Genomic DNA, 15,013 nt, shown 5'->3' on the forward strand with positions numbered 1-15,013 from the left:
TTTAGCACTCTACCTTTTCAATTTCCTTGCTCAAAATACTGTTTTTCTACTTTGACAAACCTTGCGGTTTCTACAGGCCTACTAATGCTTCTTGTTCAGCACAGTGCCATTTGGGTTATGTAAAGAGCAGTACAGTAAAACAAATGTGATCATCATAAGTGGTGATACACTGAATGTGCTAGGGTGAGTAGGTTCAATTTTCTACACAGAAGCCATTGATTATAAACCCTCTGTAGACAATTAATCCTGTACAAAATAACCTTCAAGCATATGAGAATCAATTAATACTAATTAGCTTTAAAAAAAAGACTAGCATATGAAATAACAAGTAAAGGAAAAGGGCAGAAATATATCAACATGAACTTAAAAGCTAAAAGAAGTTAAAAGCATAGGAATGCCAGATAGAAAAAATGCATAATAAACTGATGTAAATAAAGCATACAGATCAATCCTAAAACCATAAATGGGAAAAAGGATTATGAGACATTTGATATAAACTATAGGTTTATACTCAAGCAGTATTACCAACTGAATGTTCACTCTAAATTTGGCCATTTGCAGGAGCAAAAATAACCACGAATTCCATGATGCGCATTATGATTATATAACATAAATTCTAATTGTGGTTGAGCTAAGAAGCTCTGTTCAAAGCAGGTCTAGTTTTTACAATACTCCTGCACAAAACAAACCCCAAAAATCCAAAACAGAAAAAAACAAAAACCATACCAACTTAACTGCTGATAGACGCTTCCCAGATCTATATATATGACTGAAAGCTGCTATTCTGGGTAGGTCTTTGCTAATCCTACAGCCCAGCACCCTTTTTTCCAGATGGAGGATCCTGAAATTGACCTGGGGAACCAAGGGAGGGCTAACAACAATATCATCAGCTAGCCTCAGAACCTATCTGCCATTTTGGAATGTTTGAAATGAAACAAAACACATTCACTTGGAATGCTCGCTGTGTTTATGAAGTCCCACTGCCTTATAAATTGTACAGGCGGAGTTGTTCCATTCAGTAAAATGTTGCAGCGTGGAATTGTCCCAGTCGTGATGCCAGCCAGCCATATCTTCTTCCAATTTCTGCTATTCCTTCCTCCCACAAAACATTTAACCAGAGCATCCCCCCCCCCCGAGCCTGCTTAGTCCTCATGTAATACTTTCAGCATTTCCCCAACCCATCATTCATTTTCAAGGGTTTTTTTTCCCCCCTAAAGAAGGTTTATATAAATCTTGGGATATTCAAAACTACAAAAGCCTCCCTGTTGTGCATTTTGACTGTATAAGTATCAACACTATGAGAAATCGATACTCAGCAAATACAGAATATATTGATTGCTTTTCCATTTTTCCTTTGGATCTTTTACTCACCTGTGGTTATTTATTTTGGCACAAGAACATTTTGGCAACCTCATTTTTGCCCCTTGATTTTGGCAAAACAAGATTTCAGTCGTCTTATGCTGGTTCTTCTGGTTCCAGAAAATAACCAACTTTTCCTGTTTAAGTCACCACAAAACCATGATCCTAAACTTAGTAGCATTTTCCTTTGGTGCGTGTGATCAACCTAGTTTTGATCACTCATTGGTAGATTCCCAGGACTTTAGTAGGGAGAGACGGCAATACTGCATATGCTATTAGCTATTTATCAGCCAGTCAGTGCCCTCAAAGTATTATCTCCCTCCCTTAATCAGGACAATACATTTTGTTAACCTATCAGCACAACATATCACTATCTTGACAACGCTCAGGATGTCTGTTTTGTATCTCCTCTCTATCTGGGTTATGAAACTTTTGGGTAGAGATTTGTCTTTTTCTTCCATGCAGAGCACAAATTGATTTGAAATTCTATAGAAACAAGTTGTAACAGTGGTAATAGCAGATGAGGCTTTTTAAAGATTAAGCCAGTATTTTTTTAAAAAAATTGTATAGCTTTTATTCAAACTACAAAAAGAAATAGAGAAAGAAAGTTACTAAACTTATAAATACAGTACAATTCAATCCGCACAAAACAGATGGTATGTAAAAAACTAAGTAATATAAATTTTTAAAAACTATTATGAATTTTTTTAAAGATCAGGAAAAAGAACAAGATTTATCAATTTATTTGACAATACAAAAATAATGATTACATCCTTAGGCATATCACTGCAGCTCAGGTTTTAAATGACAAATTGAGCCTTGGCCATACAGAAGCATATTATCTGGCCTTTCTTTTCTATTGACAGAGAACCAGTTCAGATGCTGAGAAGTGATAAATTTCATTAAACCAAACCACAGATACATGTACATACTCGTCCTTCCAGGAACACATGATCACCTTATTTTCTACAGTCCAGAGGCTATGTATCCAAAGCTCTTCATATATGGACAAATTCCAGATGTTGGGGGTATAATTTACCAGCATGTTAACATCTTTAAACCTTTACTTCCTCCCAAGAATCTTAATCACCGCAGTAATTATATCTAACCAAAAAGGAACCACCAGTGGGCACCACCGAACTATGTGCATTAGCATACCTTCAAATTAATTACATCTCCAACAGAGGAAGAATGTTAGCCAACCTTTTTAAAACATCCACTGGGGTTGCTTTGTTGTTGTTGTTATTGAATTAGCCCAATTTTTAGCTCATAAGAAATGTACTTAACATTTCTTAAAACCTGAGAACAACCGTTTTGTAATATAGGATATTCCAATTCTCTGTTCCAAATTTCTTCCGCCAAATTTGTTTTTTAAAAAAATGTTATTTGCTGATAATAGTAGTTTAGCCTCTCTAAAAACCTCCTCCAATTCATTCAAAATTACTGACGTTTCAGAGGCTGCTAAAGCATTTAGTCCAAGCAGGGAGCATAAGAGATACTCTTAACTGTATATACTGCCTTTCAGCTGTTTGGGGATAAGTTACACACCTTTTAAAACCTTTGAAAGTATCATTGATGATCCACTGATTGAGCAACTATCCCACTTTCCACCAATTTTTTTTTTTTAAGTATTTAAAAATTAGAGGGTTATGGCATCCTTCAAATCCTGGCAAATATTTGGTTCCAGATATAGTAAGAATATAATGATATTTTAAGCACTTAAGAAGATTAGATGTATTTGGGTGTTACTGGGTAAAAAATTAAAATTTGACCTTAAATTGGGAAATTTGTAATCATCCTTATTTTCTAATGGCAGGAAGAATGCCAAGTAATAACCCTCTAATTGGGCCCACAACAGCGTATTTTCAATATCACTGTCATCTACAGAAGTACAGCACTGATGTTAACAGATATGTGTGATATTATAGTTATATATTATATATTATATATATAATATTATAATAATATTATATATTATATATATAATAACTATATATTATAGTTATTATCAGGAACACTGAAACCACTGTTTTAATAGGAAAGCCAAAGCTCTGAAAGAGAAAGCTTTAGTGTTCAACCTGTCCATAGATACTTAACCATTAATCAATAGTTGATTAATCAACTATTTATCAATTTGTTTAAAATGTATGTATGCCAGGATATATATATATATATATATAAAAATGCGCAGTTTTAGAATGTCAACCTTTCCTTTCTTTTGAAATTCTTACAGGAGGTCTGTAGGGAAGATCTCTATTATGACTACACAAAGCAGGTGGAAGGGGGATGAAGTTAAAAGGAAATAGTGTGCCAGAGGCCTTCGTGGCAGATGTGGATGGGTTTATTTAAACTGGAAGGGGGATGTGACTCTTACAGCCTGCCATGTGCTATACACCCTAATAGTATAGCAATAATAATAGTTTAGAACTTACTTTTTCAGCCATTGTAGCATTGTAGGCTTAGTTTTCCATTAATGCTAAACAGCCTCCATGTAGAAAGGTAGAATATACAGGTAGTCCTTGCTTAACAACCATTCGTTTAGTGACAGTTTGACGGTGCTGGAAAAACTGACTTACAACCAGTCCTCACACTTACAATGGTGGCAGCATTTCCCCCTCCCCAGTCACGTGATCCTGATTTCGGTGCTTGGCAACTGATTCGCATTTATGATCGTCACAGCATGACATGATTGCCATTTTTGACCTTCCTGGCCGGCTTCTGGCAAGCAAAATCAATGGAGAACCATGTGATTCACTTAATGACCATGTGGTTTGCTTAATGCCCACAGTGATTTGCTTAACACCTGCTGCAAAAAAGGTTGTAAAATAAGGTTGGATTCACTTATTGACCGCTTTGCTTAACAACTGAAATCCTGGTCCCAATTGTGATCATTAAGCGAGGACTACCTGTATTTGAATAACAAATGACTAAGGATAGCCATTTGCTTCCTACCCTCTTTGCAAGGCCCCAAAGACAGCTGTCTGATGCAAAAAAGAGAATGCTGCAATGCTCTGATCCCCAGTGGGCAGTTCTTATCCTCTTAGGTGTATCCTTTCTCAGAATTCTGTTACTGTAAAAGGACATCACATCTGACCAGTATACAGACAAAAATATGTGGTAATTACTTCTTTTACAGAAGGCACTTCTGCTAGTATTAGATTTACTCTGGGGGATAGGGTTGGGCAAGAGTCCAAAGCAACCATGGAATAGAACATGCACACGACACCATTCCTACCTCCAACCCCAGACACTGATCAAATGTTCAGCTTTGTTGTGTCCCTCCCTGATTTTGTTTGTGCCTGTCACAGTATGGGAGCACTTATCTAGACCTCTATGAAAAGTGATGGAAGGAGGCTCTTTGGACTCTTGAAGTCAATCACTGAAGATGGAGAAGTTGGATGCTGAAGTTGAGACCCAAAGCTCCCATGTCTGGTGGCCCAATCTGGGATCTCTGGGTCTTCCTAGGCAGAATTCATATGTTACAATATGTTTTGTTGAGTTTGGGCTTCTCATGAAAAATTACCACGGTTAATGAGGTTTGCAAACCATGGTTTGTTTATTTATTTATTGTACATTACTTTGGCTTATATGCTGTTTCATTTCCAAAAAAACTGAGTGGCATACAAATAACAACATAAAATTAAAATATTAAAAATCAGGAACATAAACATCAGTGTGTCACCATTTGGATAGCCAAATCTTCAGTCCTCCCTAAATGCCTTCCAGAAGAGCCATGCTTTCATTGCCTTTCAAAAGGATAATTGGGATGTAGTGGTCCAAATATCTGGGGGTAGGCTGTTCCAAAGACTGAGGGGGACATCACTTGCTCAAGGACAAGATCCCTGAGGATGGCATTCTCTCAGATTTGGGAACCTCAGCGAGCTCCCTTTACTAGACTTCACTGGATGGGCAGACTGCACTTAGAGAAGACAGTTTTGAAGGTATCCTGGTCCTAAACCATGTAGGGCTTTAAAGATGATAATCAGGACCTTGAATCTCACCCAGAAGGTAACTGGCAGCCTAGGCAGTCCCCGCAGTAGTGGTAGTACAGGGTGCACTGGGTACTCCCATAACTGCTCAGGCTGCTGCATGTTGAATCAGCTGAAGATTCTGAATGGTCTGCAAGGGCAGCCCCACGTAGAGCAGATTGCAGTAGTCTAGCCACAGGGTGACAGAGTAATGAGTGACCAAAAGTGATGCTTCCTGTTCTAGAAATGGCCACAATGGATGCACAAGATAGAATTGTGCAAAAGCTCTCCTAGGCACAGGCTCCACCTGCTGTTCAAACAGGAGTTGTGAGTCCAGGAGAATCCTAAGATTAGGAACCAGCCCTGTCTGGGAGATCATAACTTAATTGAACTCAAAGATGTGTTACCTCTGCAAACTGTTGGTTTCCAAATCTACATCCACTTGATTTTGCTAAGAGTCAACCTAAGCCTATCTCTCCATCTCGACCGTAACAGCCTCTAGACTTCAGGTTGGGTCCTCCACCACATCTCCTGCCTTGTTCAGTATGGAGATGAATAACTGGGTATCATGAGCATACTGATGGCACCTCACTCTGTGCCAGTGGATGGCCTTTCCTAGTGGTGTCATGGAGATGTCAGAGAGCAGGGACAGAGGACCAAGCCCTGCATTCTCTGTAACAAAGCTCCCCAGGGCTTGATCTCTCCCCTCCCATACTCCCGCCTGGAAACCAAGGGTACCAAATGCTGCTGAGGGAGCAAGCAAGGGGTCAGACGAGTCGCATCCTCCCATCTCGATCTTGCCAGAAGTCATCAATGAGAGCAACCAATGTGGTTTCATTACCTCACAAAAGCACCTCACAGGTATCTGCAGAACAGTGCCTCTGGTCACATGCTGAGTAGCTTGAATAACTGTCTCCATTCCACTATGGGATTGATACACATGATTGATACAACATCCAACACCTGGGTGGACATATGCGTAAATCAGGTCACTATGGCAGGTTCACACAATGCACTAATCCAACATGTGACTTGATTGTGGTATAGTGTGAATTCAGTCTAATGTGGTGTTTTAGGATACCTTGGTTAAGCAAGCTCTGGCTCAGTGTGTTAAGTCAATACAGTCTATGATGTTCAATAAACCTGATACAGCAGTCCATGATTTAGCACAATTATATCTCAAAACCCTACCTTGGTCATTTCTAGAAAGCAACCCAGGTTTTTGCTTAAAATTAGGCTAATTTTTGTAAATAGAGAATGTCAAGTTCTTTTTTCAGGAGCTGACTTGTTTTCTTCTCTGAGGTTGCTCTCAGAAAACACACACAACCCAGACAGCCACTAATTCATCATAGCTCCTCCTGACGCATCTGGCAGCAGAGAACCCCCATTTGGCAAACACCCTCCCCCCCTATTCTTAGATCCTAGCTAGTATCCCATGAACCCTTGTATCAGAAGAATATTGGGGAGGCTTAATGCCCCCTTTCTGATTGGCTAAACAGAACTGAGTGGGTGTTGCTTGAGACCTGCATCCAATCAGTGTTGGAGAGGCATGTTTTATACCTGCCAGGCCCACCTTTTTATTTCTCATTTTCTTGGAGCAGTGATCCAGACCCTAGCTTGAAAATGCTTGGCAGGCATCACAAGATACTTTGGGGAATGGTTAATCCAGGGTACTTTGGAATCAGAACGATTCCTTTCCTGACCTGGAATTAATTGGTTTCTGAGTTTACCTAACAGGCTGGATCTAGAAAAGGCACAGTGAAACTTTATACTGAGTGAGCGCAGTATAAATGGAGTCATTTCAGCCTTCAGAGCCAAGGCAGGCAGCCTGCTTGCCTTTAGCCAAATCCAGAGCATTGATCTGCTGCATTTATGGGGCTGGTTAAGCAAATATGGTGTGAGCTGCTATTTCTACTGTGCTCTGTTCCCCTAAGTTTAGTGCCTGATATTGCTCTCCTTGACTCCACTTGGTCTTCCTTCCCAGACCCCTGAAATCACATGAGAACTTCAACTTGTTCTCTGGCAATTCTCAATAGAGATTGGTTTTCTTTCCTATTTTTAAGCCAATCCATCCCTGTCCTCTAAAAGGGCTGAAAGGAGGGTCTAGGCTCCCTTCCAAAATAATAGAGGGCAAATCTAATGGCCTGTGGGGCTCAGTGAGCCCAGCCATATGGCTTTTCTGGCTTTAACGCATCATAACCTGTAACTCTGTGGTAAAAGCTCACTAGTGACTAGAGCTGTGCCAGTTCTCTCCTGCAGCGACTCATGAAATTTGTTAGTTGCTATCCCAAAGAAACCTCCTATGCGTTTAATAGTTGCATTGCAAGAAAAGATTGTTTCAGTCATCATAGTGCTGCAATAAAATGAGATGAAGCAACTACTGAAGCACTCGCTCTTAAATGCCATTACTGAAAGGAGCTCCATGCAAGAGCAGATATAAGTAGCTCTACTTGTAACCCTAAGTATACAGTACTCTGAGGCAGGGGCATCATTTAAAAAAATATTAATGTTACAAAATTAAATCCAATACTTACCACATCACACTTTTTTTAATGACATAGATCCATACCACCATGCCTTGAGATGCAAGTGTAAGGTAGCATGTCTGTTTCTTTGGAGCAAAGCTACTTTCTTTGTTCCTGATTTTGGAGTACCATTAAACACAAGGCTTCTCGATTTAGCCTACTTCAAAGGATTGTTGTGAGGCTAAAATTAGGAAGGGAAGAGACAAGTGTAATTATAGTGAGTGTGATTATAGCAAATCTGTGTTAACATTTTTATGTTAATAACACATCCCTGAAAGATTTGCATGAGCAAATAAAAATGCAGCAGACCTGGGAAATGTAGTGGAGTAATCCTGGGGTGTTGTGTTATCCATGGTGTTATTGTGTATGTGTAAGAGAGAAGGAAGGACAAATGTGAAGGAATATGGGTTCTCATAAACCCAGATGAATACCATGTTCCAAGGCAGAAACCAGGGATCACTGTGTACTAAGCCAGATGATTCTGGCTTAGTATATTACATTAAACCACTTGTGCTTTTTGAACCATGGTTTTGGCTTATAATATTGTGCAAATCTTGTCAGTTATGGTTTCTTCAAAAAATATGATCAGGCCTGTAGTGCAAACATAGAATCAGAATCAGGCAAGTGAGATGTATTGATGTAAATGACTTGAGTTTGATTAAGTTTTGCTGGATATGAGAAGACTTAGCAGAGATGCCTAAGATTTTGCAGAAAGTATAAAATTAGTTTTCATGTTATTAGATTTTTATCCCACCTTTTTAATATATAACTCAAGGCAGTGAACATGGCTAATACTCCCGCCTCTTATGTTCCCCTCAACAACAACCCTGTGAGGTGGGTTGGGCTGAGAGTGTGACATTCAGACAGTACTGTATCTATGTGTCTTAGCATTATGTGTGAACTCAGCCATTGTAGCATATTCAATAAGCCATTATTAAGTTAACCTTGATTTAATGCAATATCTGTATCTCCGCTGAGTTCTGCCTGTGCTCACAAATAAATGACCAGGAGGGAAACTTATTCATCTCTTCCTGTCACAGATACTTGCTGTAATTTAGCTGCTTTAACACTGATCAGTGCCAAGATGCATGCTGAACAAAATATACGTGTGATTCAATCCCTCTAGGTTGGGGAAAGGATGATCTGGAGGATGGGAATAATTTAGGAGGCAAATATGTTCTGCTGTATGCACAATATATGATACTGTAAGCCAATACTATCCCTAGTTTAATTTTCATCCTGGCAATTAACTTACCAAGTAAGATTAATCAGGTGACTTCCTGATTTTTCAACTTCGTATGTGCTGTTCCTACTGCAGTTATTTAACAGATATTATCTGTCTGTAAAGAATGTCTTGTAACTGTAACTATGACAAACTGTAACTATGACAAATCATAGGAAGTATATGCTGAAGAAGTTTCCAGAAGGAGAGCTGTATTAGTTGGCTGTAGCCATTCGGTTGTATCAAAACACTTTAAAAGCTAACGGATGTATTATACAGGTAGCATGACTTTATCCAAATGTGAACTTGTTTTAGGTGCACCGTTACTGTAGTTACAGTACTTTGGAGATAGTCAATCTTGCATGTGGAGAAGAGGGAAAATGAATTCACACATTATTATCATTATTATTTAGTTTGGATGCTGCCCAACTCCAGCCGACTCTGGGCAGCTAATTACATTCTTATAAAGCTGCAGGAATGCATTAAAACGACACTCGTATTTTCTGCTTGAATGTTAGATCTGGTTTTGTTTTTCTCCCTCCCAGTAGTTATTTTACAAGATAAGCTTTATTTCTGATGCCTTTTTCTAGGCAGTGATGTTCCTCTGCCACCAGAGGGCAGCAGTACCTGGGAAATGTGAAAAGCAAATGACTAGAAATGCTAACTTGTGGCTCTTCATTGGTCACAAGCGAGAAGGATGGACTGACAGAATTATATAGCAGGGAGCTGTAACTGAATGCTTCTTGTTGGCTGTGTTTACACTATGATTAAGGTGGAATGTCTTAACTACAGTTATTGCCAAGTTTTGTTGTAGAGTTCTTAACCTTGATTACCAATGTCATACAAATATGAGGGCAAGGAGAAGATTAATATGAGATCAACCCTTATTTATTTATTAAATAAATTATATGGCTGCCCAACTCACTCACAGTGACTCCGAGCGGCTTACCGTTATCTCGTAGACAATAAGACAAGATGCTGAAACAGCTGCAAAGTGGGACTGCTGTAACTAGAGTCTCCCCCATCCTGTCCAGAATGCCTCTGACCTCAATTCAGCCATCATAGATTTTTAAAAATTATAATTTTGATAAACCAAGGAGTGTCAACTGATCAGCCTGTGCACAGCAGGCTCCAATACTGACCAAGATGGCTGCTCCCAAGCAAACCAGGCCTGGCCTCAGTTTATATCTGGTGCTAAGCTGGTCTTGGTATATCATGTGAACAGCTTTTGTGGCTGTTTTGTATCAAGGAGGTTATCCCTTACATTTGTCTTTGGCTTCCCTTAGGGAAAAAGCTTTCCCTTGTAACTAGGAAACCAGGATTAACAGCTATAATAAAGAGAGGTTAGCTTAGTTATTTTTCGTTATCAACTGAGACAGCAGAATAGCATAAAGGAAGGAAGACTTTGTGGGAAGAACAATCACACCTTCAGCTTTACTTTGTCTGAAGGCTTCCTCCTGAGAGATTTCTTCAGCGCCCTGGAAGTGCAGTGGAAATGAATACCTTCAAGTGTGAGTAATGTCACTGTTCCTAAAGAGAACCTAGCCCAGAACATCTTGGGTTCAAAAGCAGGACCATGCCTTTCAAGTTTTGTCTTGAATATTTGGCTGCTGATTCTCTTTGTTTACATTAAGCATAGAAAAGAAATTCAGGGAAACGAGGTTTGGAAATGTCTCAGTGTTGGGGTATTCTGAACAGTGAAATCTGCCCTTGGAATGCACTCCTCAGAAGAAGTTTTTTTTTTCCTAAGGGACATAAACCTTGAACGGAACGAAGCAAATTAATTTGCAGTTTTGTTTCATGAATCCTGTGCTGTAAAAGAGCTTGATGTCACTGCCTTCTCAGAATTCTAGCATCATGTTCTTGTTTTATCTGTTATTTGGGCCAGATTTACAATAGCTTTCCCCCATCTGATGTTTTACAGATGTGTGTTGGACTACAAGTATCCCCAGTCTAGCACATTTCAGACGTGCTGGGGAATGGTAGAATTGCAGTCCCAATCCATTTACAGGACACCAGACTGAGAAAGGCTAGAGATTAAAGGCTCCCATCCATCCATCCATCCACCCATCCATCTCCTATTGGACAAGCTGGATTGAATGATAAAAATCAATGTTCAACCAATTCAGAGGGCATCAGATTGAGAGAGACCACTCTTATTTCACAAATATGGTAGTGCTTGTGGATTGTGGCCTGTTCCCTGAGGGAACATTCTGTGAGCAGTACTCTAACCTCCAGGAAATGCAAACAGCAGTAATAACTAGATTCTGATCTACGATAGTTGATCAGTTCATACTGGAATTCACAAAGATGAAATTCCAAAATAATCTTTATTTCCCTTTTCACTCTGTCTTCAAATAGCCTCCAGTGAAGAAAAACTCTCAGTGTGTTCATTTTATGCTCCATATTTGGGTTCATACTGTATGATCTGTTACACCCTGTCAAAGGAATTTGAAAAATGGTTCTCAAAGCATTTCCTTTTTCATGCAAGTCAAAAGCACCTTTGCAAGTTGATATGGGAAAATTGCAAATATCTATCATTATCCATTCAACTAAAATTGGTACATGCTAGCAATGTTGACGATACATGTGGCTTTTCCAAAAATCCAACTTTACATAGTTTATTTCAAGGATTCAAAGCACTTCACCTATGAACACTTTAAAAGCAATGTTTAGCTTTGTAAGATAGTTTTATTATCTTTATTTTGCCAATGATAGCCAAAACTAAGAGTTGCTTCTTTGCTAACTCCTGTTTTCATGAGTGAATTGAACATTGAACAAAATTTTGACCTAATGCACATTGGAAACTATCTGATAGCCAGCAGCTTTCTGTGTAGCTCAGTAAGAACTGTACCAGCCTTTCCCAACCTGGTGGTCTTCAGTTGTGTTGAATGACAATCCTGTTATCTGTGGGCCTTCACAGATAGCACTGAATTGAGGAAGGCTGTGCTGCATTGACTAGCAGGCAGAGTCTGTCCTATAGTTGCTTTATCTGGGCTGCAAAAACCTGGACAAGCAATAGGTGGCAGTAGAGAGAGGCTTCTGTATTTCTTTGCTATGTTGAGTAATAGTCTGGTTTTATAAAGGCCCATTAAATTACGGACTGTAAAAGCAATGAGCCAGAAAACCTGATGATTCTTAGGAGTTCTTGGACTGTTGTGAGTCTCCTTAAGGAGAGGGAGGATTACCAACTTTTCAATCTGATCTGGTACCTTTAGGAACAGCTAAGTTTGACAGTCATTTCATTCAGTGCCATTAAAAAAAATCATGTGCTAATTTCTTAAACACTTTCTCAAAAATCAGTTGATGATTTTTAGGAGGGGAAATGTCTAGATTCAATTGCTTTTGTAGATCTTATGCTGTCTCAGAATGGCAGAATTTTTCATTTGAGGATAAATTAATTGTGGAAGTAGAAATGGTAACGGTAAGAATATCCATATACACATGGTCATTTAAGTGCCTTTCTTTTCATATGCTAAATATCTGTAAGAAGACTAGCTATAGGCTGGGGAAAGTACAGAGATTTGGGACTATTTAATTTATGCATTATATTTCACTGAGCTTCACTCTAATTTGGGTGGAAAACGATGGGACTAGTTTCAGTGTCCATGTTTTTCTTTCTCTATTTTTTTCCTTTCTTTTCCTCCTTTTTAATTGATGATTATTTTCCGCTGGGCAAACATGTTTTTTGCATTTTATGAATTTTGCTGTGCCTCCTGTTCACGTTGCTGTGCATATGTGATATATATTGAAAAACCACTTTCTCAAATCATGTAATTTTTTAAAAAGTTGTTTAAAGGGAAGTGGCAAACGGAAAGCAAAGAAGAATTGAGCCGTTAGTCTTCCTGCTCAGGCATAGGAGAAACCCTCCTCTCATCGGCTTCATAGTTTGTCTCAAAACACTTAGGAACAAAAAAGCCGGCATTTAACATGTTAATGCAGACGTACTCCCTGCCTAATCCTTTTGCCCCGGCCCTGGATTTCCGTCTAGGGTGATCAGCTGATGGGGTGGGAGAGAAGAGAAAGAGTTACGCCCTGCAAGTTTCTGTGCCTTGCATTTTTCAAAGAGGGGTGATCTGAGCCGCTTTTCTGGGCTCCTTGGATCCCCCTGCCTTGAGGAAGTGGGTGGGTCGAGTGTGGGAAGGGAGAGGTTTGCAGAAAGAAGAGACCGTAGAAAGAAGGCGACAACGGAGCGGTTATGGAGTCTGACCTGTGAGTGAACCCTTCCTGCTTCTCCTGGCAGGGGTGCACGCGGTGGGGTACAAGCACCTTGAAGGCAGCTGCCGATCGATCGATCGATCGATCGGGGGCAGTGTTACAGCGGAGAGTGCTGCCAATCAGGGAGAGCCACTATGAAAGGGAGGGGGCGGGGAAGAGTCCTTGGCAGACCAGCGGCCAATTGCTGGTGGGTGTTTGCTGGGTTCGTGTCCGACGCCGGAGAGGAACTTTGGTCAGATCCAGCCGGGGAGGTGCATTTTCCTTTAAATGAGTGGATGCACTCAGCCAACACGGCGCAGTTAATGCTGAACTAGTAAGAAACTTGCTCTCTCTTTCTGTAACGTGTTGAAGAATGCCTACAGGGATTACTGAGATGCAGAGACAGAGGTGCAAGCGCTGTCTTCCAAGCTTGGTGGGGGGAAAGGTGAAGCACTGCTGCCGGAAGCCGCCAATTCAGTTTCTCCTTCGGGCTGCCTGCGAGAAATATTTCCTCCGTGGGGAAATGCCGCCAGAGGAGGAGATGCAGGAATGTGAGACGGGAGGAAATGTCAGATTTTCCAAATAACCCAAGCCTGATAGAGCAAAGTGCGGCAAGTGCATATTGGGGAAGGAGGACTGGCACGCTACAGAATAAGAGAAGGGGCCCAAGTTTTGGAAATGAAGCTCATCCACTGGGCCTTTTGGCGAGTCAATGACCCACATATCCTTAGGTTTCAGGTCACATCTTTCGAAAGAGACGCTATGGGCTCAACAGTGCGACTGAAACACATTTTGATCTTATTCAGGAATTTTATCTTTTATGACTTTTTGAGAGCCATGTTATCATATGGAGCTGCCCCAGTGTTCATTTCCCCATTCTCTCCCCTCTCATGCTGCACTTTATGAATTGCATCAGCAAAGTACTTTTTCTAGTAAACTCAGTGATGTGTGCACATTGCTGTAATCAGGAAGTAGAACATGTTTACATCCCTGTAGTCTGCAGAGCCTGGGATAGAAAGGGAGTGGGGTGTGAGAAGACAGAACTGCTGAGCTCCAACCTCAGTTGCAGGAAAAAGAAATGGGGGTGAGCCTTTTGAGAATATTTTGAGTAGACAATGGAGCATTGCAAAAAGTGGGTTGAATGGGGAGAAAAGAAAGAGAGAATGCAGATGAAATCCAGGGTGCTCCTTTATTATGGCCACATACAAAGGCATTCTGGAGGCTATGATGTAAAAACCCATCTTTTGGAGGCCCTAGTAGCATCTTCTCAGCTGCTCTTGGAAATGAGAACAAGAGATTTATTTATTTATTTGTGTGTGTGTGTATATATACATACAGGGATGTGGTGGCGCTGCGGGTTAAGCCACTGAGCTGCTGAGCTTGCCGATCGGAAGGTTGGCGGTTTGAATCCGTGTGACGGGGTGAGCTCTCCTTGCTAGTCCCAGCTCTTGCCAACCTAGCAGTTCGAAAACATGCAAATGTGAGTAGATTAACAGGTACCACTTCGGCAGGCAGGTAACGGCGTTCTGTTCAGTCATGCTGGCCACATGACCATGGAAGTGTCTACAGACAAACGCCGGCTCTTCGGCTTTGAAACGGAGATGAGCACCGCCCCCTAGAGTGCTGGACTTAATGTCAAGGGAAACCTTTACCTTTATACATACATACACATACAAACAAATACATACACATATACATACTTGGTTAATGATGGGACTTGTAGTCTGATAGCAGTTGGGGCA

General features: G+C 40.4%; 1 protein-coding gene across 4 annotated transcripts in view; it reads left to right on the top strand.

The window, feature by feature from the left end:
• Nucleotides 1-15,013, top strand: part of IQSEC2 (IQ motif and Sec7 domain ArfGEF 2) — a 154,445-nt gene that overhangs the window by 50,029 nt on the left and 89,403 nt on the right. Inside the window, exon 1 of one of the 4 annotated variants that reach the window (XM_063294283.1) lies at nt 13,096-13,286. The exons of the other annotated variants lie outside the window; for them this stretch is intronic. Coding sequence (XP_063150353.1) covers nt 13,273-13,286 — 14 coding nt within the window. The 5' untranslated portion in view covers nt 13,096-13,272. Of the gene's footprint in view, nt 1-13,095; nt 13,287-15,013 lie in introns of those variants that run through there. 4 annotated transcript variants of the gene reach the window in all.

Source organism: Candoia aspera, chromosome 2 (genome assembly GCF_035149785.1).
Source record: "Candoia aspera isolate rCanAsp1 chromosome 2, rCanAsp1.hap2, whole genome shotgun sequence".
NCBI lineage: Eukaryota > Metazoa > Chordata > Lepidosauria > Squamata > Boidae > Candoia > Candoia aspera.